At 38.1% G+C, this 13,116-nt stretch overlaps 1 protein-coding gene and 1 pseudogene across 3 annotated transcripts in view; both read left to right on the top strand.

Moving 5' to 3' along the window:
• Window positions 1–13,116, top strand: part of LOC131192371 (olfactory receptor 10K2-like) — a 60,791-nt gene that overhangs the window by 22,415 nt on the left and 25,260 nt on the right. For 2 of the 3 annotated variants that reach the window (XM_058171470.1, XM_058171472.1), the window contains one exon: window positions 6,931–6,992. Coding sequence is in view for 1 of the 3 variants with exons in the window: in XM_058171469.1 (XP_058027452.1) it covers window positions 9,267–10,226 (960 nt within the window). In the remaining 2 variants the exon portion in view is untranslated. Of the gene's footprint in view, window positions 1–6,930; window positions 6,993–9,034; window positions 10,268–13,116 lie in introns of those variants that run through there. The other variant, XM_058171469.1, reaches the window with a different exon arrangement.
• On the top strand, window positions 4,842–5,657 carry LOC131190610 (olfactory receptor 5AS1-like; annotated as a pseudogene).

Genomic DNA, 13,116 nt, shown 5'->3' on the forward strand with positions numbered 1-13,116 from the left:
CAGTTGCAACATGCCAGTTCTGGTGCTTTCTACTCTGCAATTTCATTATGGTGAAATAATATCATAGAGAACATATCAAAACTTAGCTTTGTTACGGTGTATTTCTTATTTCTTGGTTGTGTGGGGTTGACCAGATAAAAACTAGGTGTTATGAACATTAGCTAAGAAATAAAATGTATATTTAGTATTAGGGACCACTTCTTCCCAATTATAACTATATAATTATAATTATAATTACTATAATTATAAATATAACCCTAACCTTACAGATGACCCCCCACCCTGTTAAAGACCTTGGAGTTTTCATATCAAATGATCTAAGTGCCAAAGCCCACTGCAACTACATCGCAAAAAAGGCTTTAAAGTTGTAAACCTAATTTTGCGTAGCTTCTTCTCCAAAAACACTACACCACTAACCAGAGCATATAAAACATTTGCTAGACCAATTCTTGAATACAGCTCGGCTGTCTGGAACCCATACCATATCTCTGACATTAATACAATTGAACACGTCCAAAAATATTTTACAAGAAGAGTTCTCCGCTCCTCTGAATACAACAAAATACCTTATGCCACCAGACTTGAAATCCTGGGATTAGAAAATTTAGAACTTCGACATGACCTGAGTTTAACTCATAGAATCATCAATTACAATGTCCTTCCTGTTGAAGACTACTTCAGCTTTAATTGCAACAATATATGAGCAAACAATAGATTTAAGCTTAATGTTAACCTCTCCAATCTTGATTGCAGAAAATATGACTTCAGTTACAGAGTTGTTAATACTTGGAATACACTACCTGACTCTGTGGTCTCTTCCCCAAATCCCCAAAGCTTTAACCAAAAACTGTCTACTATTGACCTCACCCCATTCCTAAGAGGTCTGTAAGAGGCATGCATAAGAGCACCAGCGTGCCTACCGTTCCTGTCCTATTGTTCTTTTCGTTATATCCAATTAATATAGTTATTACATACTCATACTTATATATGGCTTATATATTGTATAGTTATTTCATGCTTATGCTTACATATACTGTGTGACAAAATAAAAAAATAAAAATATATATCTACCTGGTTACATCTATCAGGTTGGACTCAAAAGAACCAAAACCAAAAAACTAGATGGCCTATGTTTAACTCCCATTCTTTGAAGAGGAAAACATTGTTTAAAAATACATATCTTCACAATGCAATCAGTTAGGTTAACTTGGAGAAACTAGTCCAGGATCAGTTAATGAACATCCTGGCTTTGTGGGATTTGAAGATATTATGCAACACACTTCTTCCAACTTTTTAGCGAGTAATACTTTTTGAGGGAGGGGGAGATAAAATCTCTCACCCTTGTTCACTCTTATCCAGCTACATGATGAAGCCCTTTGGGATTTCTGGAAAATTAGCATTTGGAAATAATCACCACTTGAGCCCTTAAATAGATGTCATGTATTTACAACTTTGCAGGAAATATCAGCATGTTCTTCTATTTAGAGCCGTAGTGATGCAGTGTTTGGACTGCAATAGTGCAGTCTGACTCTGCCCATAGCCAGGAGTTTGATCCTGACTGGCTCAAGGTTGACTCAGCCTTCCATCCTTCCAAGGTGAGTAAAATGAGAGCCCAGATTGTTTGGGGGCAATATGCTGACTCTGTAAGATTGGTCAGTGGAATGATGAAACTTCTTGGAGGGGAAAAAAAAGTGAGTAAAAATAATTTGGCTTCTGACAAGCCAAAGGAAAAATAAATGACAGGACGTGATTTTTTTATATTATTTCTAGGGTGGAGGAGAATATGTCTTTTCTCTTGGAAAAGCTGAGATAGTGGACTTTCCAAGCAGAGAATTCTTTTGCTGTCATTGTACAGAATAGGGTTAAGATGAAGTTTCTCTTACAGAACCTAATTTTCAATCAATAGTTAGAAATTAAAACAGAGCAATTGGTGTTTATAGTGCAAATGAGCATGATAGTGAAGTTTTGCCATTGTATCCACACAAACAACGATTGTGAGAAGGGAATAGCCACGGAGGATGTGAGTGAGAGACACTATCTCATAACGTGCCAATCACAAAGGGCAGTGAGCATTAGGAATTGCCTCTCCAAGTCCTCTTTATTATCTCTTACCCTGCCAACTCTTTCTTTATGAGATTCAGGCACAAGATCATTTTCTTCCCAAACCTTCTTTTTTCTATTGAATTTCCCCCCCTGATAAATGGTAAGTAATGAAGTGCTGGGTTTTCCACCTACCTTGTTTCTTTCCTGTAAACAAAATATTTTCTTGTTATATGTGACAAAATCTGATTCAATGATCTCCACACAAGTTGGACCCCACTTTCCAACAATAACACCTATGGCTACCCTGCTTCCTTTTAGAGGGGGGAAAAATGGAAAGGATTCTAATATTCTGCTGTAATAAGGCAGTTACTGTAATGTTTGCCCATTTGCAATGACCAGTAATTAGCTTCAGTTCTCTTTGTGTATAGAATGATTGCGGTATAGTGTAATGGTTAAGGACTTGGTTCATGGAGGTGATGGGTTAGTTTTGGATTAATCATTGCTGCTCAGCATAAATTATCATGCAGAGGTTGTTATTGCTGACACAGAATTAGGAAAGGCCTTCCATCAGCTGCTAGAGGAAAGATATAAATGTAATAAATGCATGAATTAACAAGAAAGAAGAATAGGCATACTTAATTGCAAAGATCAGAAGACTATGCACAGGATTTTCAACTCAATCACACCATTTTTCTCAAAATTCTCTGAAAGTCTTTTTCTCAAACTGGCACCCTCTAAGTGTGCTGGACTATAGCTCCTTTCTCCAGTCAGCATGAATTTTGATAATTGTGAAAGATGGCAATTAACATCTGATATATTGTGAGGGTGCTAGGTTGGGAAGAACAACTGTAAAATAAAACTAAAAAACTAAAAATTCCTTTAAAATTTCTATAATGCTACTGTATTCTGCAGTATATTTTAGATCCTTATTCATCCTTTAAGGAATATTTCCCCTACTCTCTGTGTAAGAAATTGGTTATCTGAAAGCACTAGATACTATTTTAGATCCAGCAATTTTACTTCTCTTTCCGTGTGTGTGCGTACGTGTGTGTGTGGACGCAGCCATATTTGTGTGTGAATAGATTTCCAACCATTTCTGATTCCTATTTCTTTCAATCATAGTAACAGTGCTTTTCTACATTTCCCTTCCAAAATGTATTGTATAAACATTTTACTGAATTTTAATGATATCTTTATGGATTTGGGGAGTGTTGATTTGCAGAGTAACTTGTGAATAGAGGGAACAAAGCAAGCAGGATGAATTTTGAGGCAGTTGGAGATGAAACTGAAAACACACATAGGAGCTGGCAGCCCTGCTTAGAATCTGAAGGCAGAATACATGTATATGTGTATTTACACAAATAACAGAATAACCAAGTTGGAAGGGACCTTGGAGGTCGTTTAGTCCAAACCCCTGCTCAAGCAGTAGGCCCTATAGCATTCCAGGCAAATGGCTGTTCAGTTTCTTCTTAAAAGCATCCAGTGATGAAGCACCTACAACTTCTGAAGGTGAGCTGTTCCACTGGTAAATTGTCCTCACTGTTAGGAATTTTCTCCTTATTTCTAGGTTGCGTCTCTCCTTGATTACCATTTTTTTTGGACTATAAGATGCACCGGAGTATAAGATGCACCCTAGTTTTTTTGGGAGGAAAATAAGAAAAAAGCTGATTGGTGGGTGGATCGGCCTCCCAGAATACCCCCAATCAGCTGTTCCCAGAGGTGAATTTTAGCAACAGTTTCGTTGGTTGTGAGCTCTGCACCTTGCTTTTTTTTCAGCCTCTGAAACCTCTTTTTGAGAGGCTGGGTGGGGCTACATTTGGAGTATAAAATGCACCCAGATTTTCACCCTCTTTTTGGGGGGAAAAAGGTGCGTCTTATACTCCGAAAAATATGGTAGTTTCCAGCGTTGTTTCTTGTCTTATCTTCTGGTGCTTTGGAAAATAGGTTGACTCCCTCTCCTTTGGGGCAGTCTCTCAAATATTGGAAAACTGTTATCATGCCACCCCTAGTCCTTCTTTTCACAAGACTAGACATACCCAATTCCTGTAACCGTTTATCATATGTTTTAGTCTCCAGCCTCCTAATAATCTTTGTCTCTCTTTTCTGCACTCTTTCTAGAGTCTTTTTTATGATATGGTGAAGCAAAAATGGATGCAGTATTCTAAGTGTGGTCTTATTATCCTCTCTCTCCCTCCCTCTCTCTCTCACACACACCTTTATTTTATTTATTTTATTTAATCGCATTTTTATCTCCCAAGGGACTCAGGGCGGTTTACAGCCTATTAAAAACACAAATATACACATATAAATACAAGATAAAACATTAATTAAAAAACTTATTGAATAAGGCCAAATTAAAATTTATAATTAAAATAATAAAACCCCATTAAAAACTAAATTACATTAAAATCCTAGCCCTGGGCAAATAAATAGATGTGTCTTAAGCTCGCGGCGAAAGGTTCGAAGGTCGGAAAGTTGACGGAGTCCCAGGGCAAGTTCATTCCAGAGGGTGGGAGCCCCCACAGAGAAGGCCCTTCCCCTGGGTGTCGCCAGTCGGCACTGTCCATCTGTCCCACACATCATTAGAAAATAACTTGTTTCTATTTTATGTCCATTGACCTTCTTATATAGATTTCATTCTCCTTCTTCTACAGATTGATGAATACATTGACAATATTTATTAATTGCAAAATGTAGAATGGAGAGAGCACAAAAGCATGGAGATTGGATTTATTTTCCTAGGATTCAACACTGATGGAACTTTGCAGATTGTGTTTCTTTTTTAATTTGTTTTTCTCATGTTCCTCATTACACTGTCAGAACACATGACTATTTTGATTATATCTTTAATTGATCCTGCTTTTTACATACCCATGTATTTCTTCCTGTGCATCCTCTCTTTTATTGAGATCTGCTATACTCTGATCATTGTACCCCAAATGCTGGTCAACTTCTTGGTCAAGACTAGAAGAATCTCTTGTGTAGCATGTGCTACACAAATAAATTTCTTCTTTGCTTTTGGGGATGTGGAATTCTGTGGCATTATTCAGTCCGTTGTGCTATACCTTTATCATGAGCAGAAATGTCTGTGTGCAGTTTTTGGCAACAGCTTATGCCAGTGTATTCACAATCTCAATGGGACTCACTATGCTGATTTTCGGTCCTCCATTTTGTGATTCACAAAACATTAATCACTTCCTCTGTGATATCTGACTAATGCTTGGTTTTGGTGTGTAGTCACACAAATACCAATGAAGTGGCTGGTTTTGTTGCCTGCCTGAAAACATGCTTATTCAATTCCTGTTTATCCTGGTTTCCTGCATTTTTATTAGCAATTCTATCTTTAAGAACAAGTGCTTTGAAGTCCAGAAAATGCCTTCTCTATCTATGTTGCTTACTTGGTTGTGGTTATCCTCCACTATGGTTGTACCATTTTCATCTACATCTGTCCGAAGGCCAACTATTGTCTAGAACATAGCAATGTGATCTCTTTGATCTATACCAATCTCATACCTGTGCTGTATTTTATAATTTACCGTCTCTAAAACAAGGAAGCTGAGGGAGCACTTAAGAGAATATGGGAAAGGAAATTGATTTTTATGGAAAGACAGTAATTATACAGCTAGTTTTTCAAGAAAGAACCAAGGAAGCTGGTAGACAAGAAACAAATGACTTTATATTTGTAATACTGGCCTTTTACAGTAGTTACTTGAACAAAAGAATTCTGAATAATTCCAATAGTATGATTAGACTCAAAAGAACTAATATGCCATATTTATTCATTCTTTGCAAATACAGTACAGGTAATCCTCGAGTTATGACCATAATTGAGCCCAGAATTATGGTCATAAGTCATTGCGGTCATTAAGTGGGTCTCCATATGACAGGATCAAATTTTATAACTTTTTTTGCAGTACTAGTTAAACAAATCCCATGTTAAGTGTATCCATTTTACCCAATAACTATTTATAACCTGGAATTAAGGAGAAACTTCCTAACAGTGAGTACAATTAACCAGTGGAACGGCTTGCCTTCAGAAGTTGTGGCTGCTTCATCACTTGAGGTTTTTAAAATGAGACTGGACAGCTACTTGTCTGAAATGGTGTAGGATATCCTGCTTGAGTAGGGGGTTGGACTAGAAGACTTCAAAGATCCTTACAGCTCTGTCATATTGATTGATTGATATTTTTTGCTGGAAATTAGAAATAAATACCAGAAACCAGTAAAAAATGTCAAAAATTGCAGTCATCTTAATGCAGGGCACTGCAAACATCTCTAAAAGTCAGCCGGTTGCCAAAGTGCCCAAAATGGGATCACATGACTAGGGAGAAGTTGTGACTGTTGTAACTTTGAAATCAGGTGGTGAGTAGCTTTTGTGACATAACTTTGAATGGTTGCTAAGCAATCACTCATTATCAAGGACTACCTATTGTTTTCTGCACTAAAATGGGTAACCTCTAGATTCTTTGATCTATAACTACCACATTATACTGGTGGCTGGGAGGGAGTTTTTAGAGCAGCGGCCCTTAACCTTTTGGGCATCAGGAACCAGTTCTGTGGAGAGAAGTTTTTCTACAGACTGGAGGGAGTGTGGTGTCGTGTGCTACCTACATCACTTGTGGAGCTTCACTTGGTTGCAAGGCCTGGTTTCTGGCATGCCACTGCTCAGTGCCAGTCCATGAACTTGGGGTTGGGGACCTTTGTTTTAGAGGACACTATGACTCTTCAGCTTCTTCACTGGACTTTTCTTATAAACCCCCAATTTGCTCTCAAATCTTGGTTCTAAATTTGGAAGCTCCCCCTGAATTACATTTCTATATCCCAATGGTTCAACTTTCAGGCAATGTTCTCAATCAATATAACCTTTCCCACTTGTGTATCTTTCAGTGACTACTTATGAACTCACCAGAAGGACTTTGACAAATTCCAAACATTTTGTTCATTGCAAGGTAACCATATCAATTGGGAATATAATTTTTCATGTAATGTCTATTAAAGCATTGCAGTATCTTATACATGAAAGTGTTGTGGCAACTCTGGAAAAAGGTTGAATAGAATATTTCTGGAGCAATGTCTATCATAGGATAGGATTTCATGCCACACGTAGCTTGCATTGAAGTCCTACAATGCTCATCCAGTTTAAGGTGTGAATCACAACTAAATGTTTAATTTAACATGGATATGTCATTAAGTTTCAACCTGCATGAAAACAGCATACTTAAATGTCTGGTCTGCCTCTGAATATACAAAGAACATTTGTATATTCATGGATGATGATTGCAGTAGTCAATAACATTTGGAAGGCTATGACTGCTCTGCTCCTTGTCAATGGGATTTGATTCTTTGGGAAGAGTCAAGGCACTTAGTAAACAAACAAATCAATTTAAAAAAGGTGGAACCCCTAAGTATATTTACCAAAAATATTTCTCACTGAATTCAATGGGATTTATTTCAGGCAAATCATGGATGGGAATCTGTGCCCAAATTTCCAATCACCTAAAATTTAACCTCTTGTAAGACTTTTAAAGACTGCTTAGACTTGCCTTCATTGTTTGCAAGTGGTCATGCCATACAGATATTTGCCGATGTGGCAATGAGTTCAATGCTTTAGAAAAGAAGGATGCTCTAATGTTCAAGCTATAGACTGATTGATGTGGTAGCTAACAACCGATTGTTAGCCACTCTATACACCTCAGTTCCTTCTGCCATGAAAAGAATGCAGATCAAGATTTCTGAAGGTATGTCAATAGGGGCCTCTGGTGGCTCAACAGACTAATGCAGTCTGTTATTAACACAGCTGCTTGCAATTACTGCAAGTTCAAGTCCCACCAGGCCCAAGGTTGACTCAGCCTTCCATCCTTTATAAGGTAGGTAAAATGAGGACCCAGATTGTTGGGGGCAGTAAAAGTTGACTTTGTATATAATATACAAATGGATGAGACTACTGCTTAACACAATGTAAGCCGCCCTGAGTCTTCGGAGAAGGGCGGGATATAAATTCAAATAAAAAAAAATGAGGACATGTCTATGAGGTTTGTTTTTTTTCCCGTTTTTTCTGTGGTTTTTTTTTTTTGTTGGTACTACCTGTAATTCTGCACTGCAAGATATATTGGATATTTCCAATTTCACACCAAGGAAAGCTGAATTCTGTTTTGAAAACAAAACTCCGAATAAGTTAAAAGAAATGCCAGAAACCAAGGGAATAAATGGCATTCCCTGATTTTTGAACTATATTACAGGGATTTTTTTTTCCAACTGTGTCTCTCTCGGACATTTTTAGGGCAGGGTAATGACCGACCAAAAACAGACAGACAGACACTAGAACATTCATTTCAGTGCTGAATGAAATATATTTGAACCCATCTCATATATAATCCACAAAATTCAAGGGTAACGATCTCAATCCTGACTCAAATTATTTGTGTAATGCATGAGAAAGTTGCATATGGTCCTTTAATCAGGCCCTGAATATTTGAAGCTTTCTACGGAATCTCTGTTGATAATCCTTCAAAACCTACCAAACAATTAAAAATTATAATTTGAAATCCTAGGCTCACCACCAACTAGAATAAAAATACAATTATGTTTCTGAGGTAGCTGAATTTCTATAATTTTGGAACAATCACTTCATACATGTAGGCCCAGTGGTGGGTTGCTACTGGTTGGGCGAACCAGTAGCGGTGGCGTTGGGAGGCTCCGCCCACCCGCCTGGATGCTTCTATGCATGTGCCCACGCCCATGTGCGAACCATTAGCGACGGGTTTTGAAACCCGCCCCTGTATAGGCCTATTTAAAATAACACACAAGCAAAACAACTTTTAACATTCTTAAAAAGCCCTATAGACACTATACAAAGAAAAGGTAAGCGACAAACAGGTTATAAATCCCTCTGATCCTGGGCAACAAATATGAACATTCTTGGTGGCAGACAAATTTACATCATTTTTATTTTTACTAATATCAATTGTGTATTCTTTTTATGACCCTCTAGGTGACAATATTTAGCCAATCATGACTGATCACCAAAAACTTAGCATTTGGGCTAAGAGAAGACTAGGAGAATAACTCTTCAGGATAGATAGGGAAGTGGGAAAGAATTCCCAGTGGGAAAGAATTCACATTTGTATTGCTGCTAAGAAAACATGCCCATTAGTAGAAACTGAGAATAATGTGAAGGAGACTTTGCATCCTAAAAATATCAGCTTCCAACTACAAGATGTAGGATGGAGATGCACAGACAGAATAGTAGCATGGAGGATAATTTTGTGATCCTTGGATTCAGTAGCACTGGAAATTTACAGTTTGTGCTTTTCGCTTTGTTCCTTCTAATGCACCTCATCACGATCTCAGGACACCTGGTCATTGTGGTCCTAACTTTACTCGATCCTGCCCTCCACATTCCCATGTATTTCTTCCTACGCAACCTGTCTTTCATTGAGGTCTGTTACACTCTGGTCATTGTGCCTCAAATGCTTGCCAACTTCTTGGACAAGAGCAGAAGTGTATCCTTGACTGCCTGTGCAGCACAGATGTACTTCTTCATTGCCTTTGGGGGATCTGAATGCTTTCTATTGGCTTTGATGGCCTATGATAGATACTTGGCCATATGCAACCCATTGCGCTACACTGTCATCATGAACAAGAATCTCTGCAAACAACTTTTGGTGATAGCTTGTATCAGTGGATTCACAATCTCACTGGGACTCACTGGTTTGATTTTCAGTCTTCCTTTTTGTAGTTCACATAATATTAACCACTTCTTCTGCGACATCCCGCCGGTACTGTTTCTGGCATGTAATGACATACATGACAAAGAAGTGGCTGTGTTCCTTGTCTGCACAATGATTTTACTTGTTCCATTGTTGCTCATTCTGATTTCCTATGTCTTTATTGCCCATTCCATCCTCATGATCAAGTGTGCTGAGGGCCGGAAGAAGGCCTTCTCCACCTGTGCTGCTCACTTGATTGTGGCCGTCCTCCACTATGGCTGTGCCATCTTCATCTATATCCGTCCAAAGGCCACCTACTCCCTGAATGAAGACAAATTGGTCTCGTTGATCTACACCAATGTGACACCTATGATGTACCCCATGATTTACAGTCTTCGGAATAAGGAAGTCAAAGGTGCATTTAAGAGGCTATGGGAAAAGAAATTTATTTCCATGGGAAACATAAACAGATGAAACATTGACCTGCCAACTACCAGTAGAAAATGATCTGACTATTTTTTCCTTAACCAAGAAGAAACGTTAAATCAATAACTGTTGCTTAGGGGAGGTTTTTTTGGTACTCCAATGCAGTAGAGTTCATTCTTGAACCAATCCCAAACTTCTTGACTTTATCCATGCTTTGATCTCAGAGAATCTACTTCCATACTGACTGTCAAGATCTGCAGCCCCTTTTTTGGTATCTGTCTCTGAATATCATCATCATCTTCTTGTAATGATCCTATAATCTTTTGTGGGGTGGAGTCTGGGCAACTGAATGGAGCTGAGCGTTTACTTGCTGGATGCCCTTCCTATCACCAATGTGGAGTTTTGTTCAATAGATATACCATATTTTTTGGAGTATAAGATGCACTGGAGTATAAGACGCACCTTAATTTTTGGGCAGGAAAATAAGAAAAAAGCTTCTTGGGTGGATTGGCCTCCTGGAATACACCCAATCAGCTGTTCCCAGAAGTGAATTTTTGCAACAGGTTCATTGATTGTGAGCTCTGTGCCTTGCTTTTTTTTCTGCCTCTGAAACTTCTGAAACTGTTTCAGAAAAAAACTTTTTTTCCTGCCTCTGAAAGCCTCCCAAACAGCCTTCAGAAAAAAAGCCTCAGTTTCTGAGGCTTTTTTTCCTGAAGCTCTGTTTCTGAGGCTTTTTTTCTGAAGCTCTGTTTTAGAGACTTTTTTCAGCCTCTGAAACCTCTGTTTGAGAGGCTGGGCGGGGCTACATTCAGAGTATAAGATGCACCCAGATTTTCACCCTCTTTTTTTGGGGAAAAAGGTGCGTCTTATACTCTGAAAAATACGGAGTATTCACATTGTGCCCAGAGAGGGAAATACCAGCTTCTATGTAGGATCGAACGCACAGCCTTCTGATTGTGGGGCAAGTGCTCCCCCTCTAGGCCACCACAACACTTACCTGTCTCTCTGAATATATTTGAGAGAAATTACTTTACTTGTAATTGAGTAATAAACATTCTAGGGATCCATTTGTGCTAAATACTCAAATGGTAGTCTATTGTGCAGAAGCAATTAAGGTTGGAAAAGTAATAGGAAAAGTTTTTGAAAATGGGAACTTAATTAGTAACTTGCAATAAAATTAATTGCAACCTTGCAAATCACTAAGGTGAGAGAATTTCTAAATCAGGTGCTTCACAACCAATTTCTGAATAGTAGCATTTTAAAAATCTGCATAGATTGTTTAGAATAAAATTTTAAGAAATGACTATGAGACCATCCAAATTGTACAGTCTAAGACTGTAATAAAATGACTGACTGAATCTTCAGGAATTTTTGTTTGCCGGAATATTTATCTCATACTTTCCCCAACATTAGCAACCTTCCATTTGTGTTAGGACTACATTTCCCCAAATCCTCAGTCATTAGACTGGTTGCCGAGAGTTCTAATTCCAGCATATATGGAAGACATCACACTGAGAAGACAGATTGAAAGGAGTCATGTTCCTATTTATCTTTAAAAGAACTCTTTTTAATCCACCTATAGAATACATCACTTATTACTAGTTTCCAAGGTTTAGTAGCCATCCCATTGAATGAAATAGATATGCTTCCATCTCTTGTTATTTTCTCTAGCAAAATACAGACTTCTAAATACCATGCGATCTTTTTAAAAAATAATATGGTGGAGATTCAGTCAGTGAAAAAAAAAAACTAAGTGGGAAGGCTGAGACAGGAAAAAAACCAAGCAAGAGAAAGGGGACAGAGATGAGACAGGAAGTGCATTCTGGAGGGGCGTGGGATGAGGGTCCAGAAGAGTAATTATCCACAAATGCACTGGTTCAGGTGTTTTCAAACTTTTTTTAAGGCTATGGAACCTGTTAATTTAAAAAAAAGCTCTAGTGATAGACTTTTCTTGTTTTTGTCTTTAGACTATCATAGAACTTCATCAAGTTCTCAGTGAATCTTAGGTTTCTACAGGACCTAGTTTCAACATTATGTGTCAGTCCTATTGCCCTGGTTCTCAATAAATTCTTCAGTTATTTTTTTTTAAAGTTCTTATGTTGTTTGTTAATTTAAACTCTCAGTCATTACCTTATGAAAGAAGGAGGGAGGGAGGGAGGGAGGGAGAGAGCGAGAGAGCGAGAGAGCAATTTGTTCTGGAAATTAATGTACAATTGGTGGTGCTAACTATTGCTGCCTTTGCTACCAAAATGTCAACTAATTTTTTTCAGAATTTAAACCTGAAGAGAGTATACAGTATAGTACAATGAATGTTTAGAAGTGTCTCTAAAACTGTATCATCCACCAGATTAGGTTTTTTAAAAAATGAAGATGGTGGACTTGACCACACTATCAAAATCTCCCTCCTTTTGTATGTATTATCCATATTTCATACATGTATTAAAGTCAGGGCTTTAATCATGCTGTCATGACCACCATCTCAACTTTTTCAACTGCAAAGTGTTCGCCTTTGCTGTTAGTACCCTTTATAATGCCTTCGTAAGACCACACTTGGAATACTATATCTAGTTTTGGTCACCACAATATAAAAAAGATGTTGAGACTCTGAAAGAGTGCAGAGAAGAGCAACAAAGAGGATTAGGGAACTAGAGGCTAAACATATAAAGAATGATTGCTGGAATTGGGTACGTCTAGTCTAGTGAAAAGAAGGACTAGGGATGACATGATAGCAGTATTCCAATTTGAGGGGCTGCCACAAAGAAAAGAGGATCAACCTATTTTCCAAAGCACCAGAAGGCAAGACAAGAAGAAGGGATGGAAACTAACAAAGAAAAGAAGCAACCTAGAACTAAGGAGAAATTTTGTAACAGTGAAAGCAATTATCCAGTGGAACAGCTTGCCTTCAGAAGTTGTCGGTGCTCCATCACTGGAGATTTTA

This window comes from Ahaetulla prasina, chromosome 2 (genome assembly GCF_028640845.1).
Source record: "Ahaetulla prasina isolate Xishuangbanna chromosome 2, ASM2864084v1, whole genome shotgun sequence".
NCBI lineage: Eukaryota > Metazoa > Chordata > Lepidosauria > Squamata > Colubridae > Ahaetulla > Ahaetulla prasina.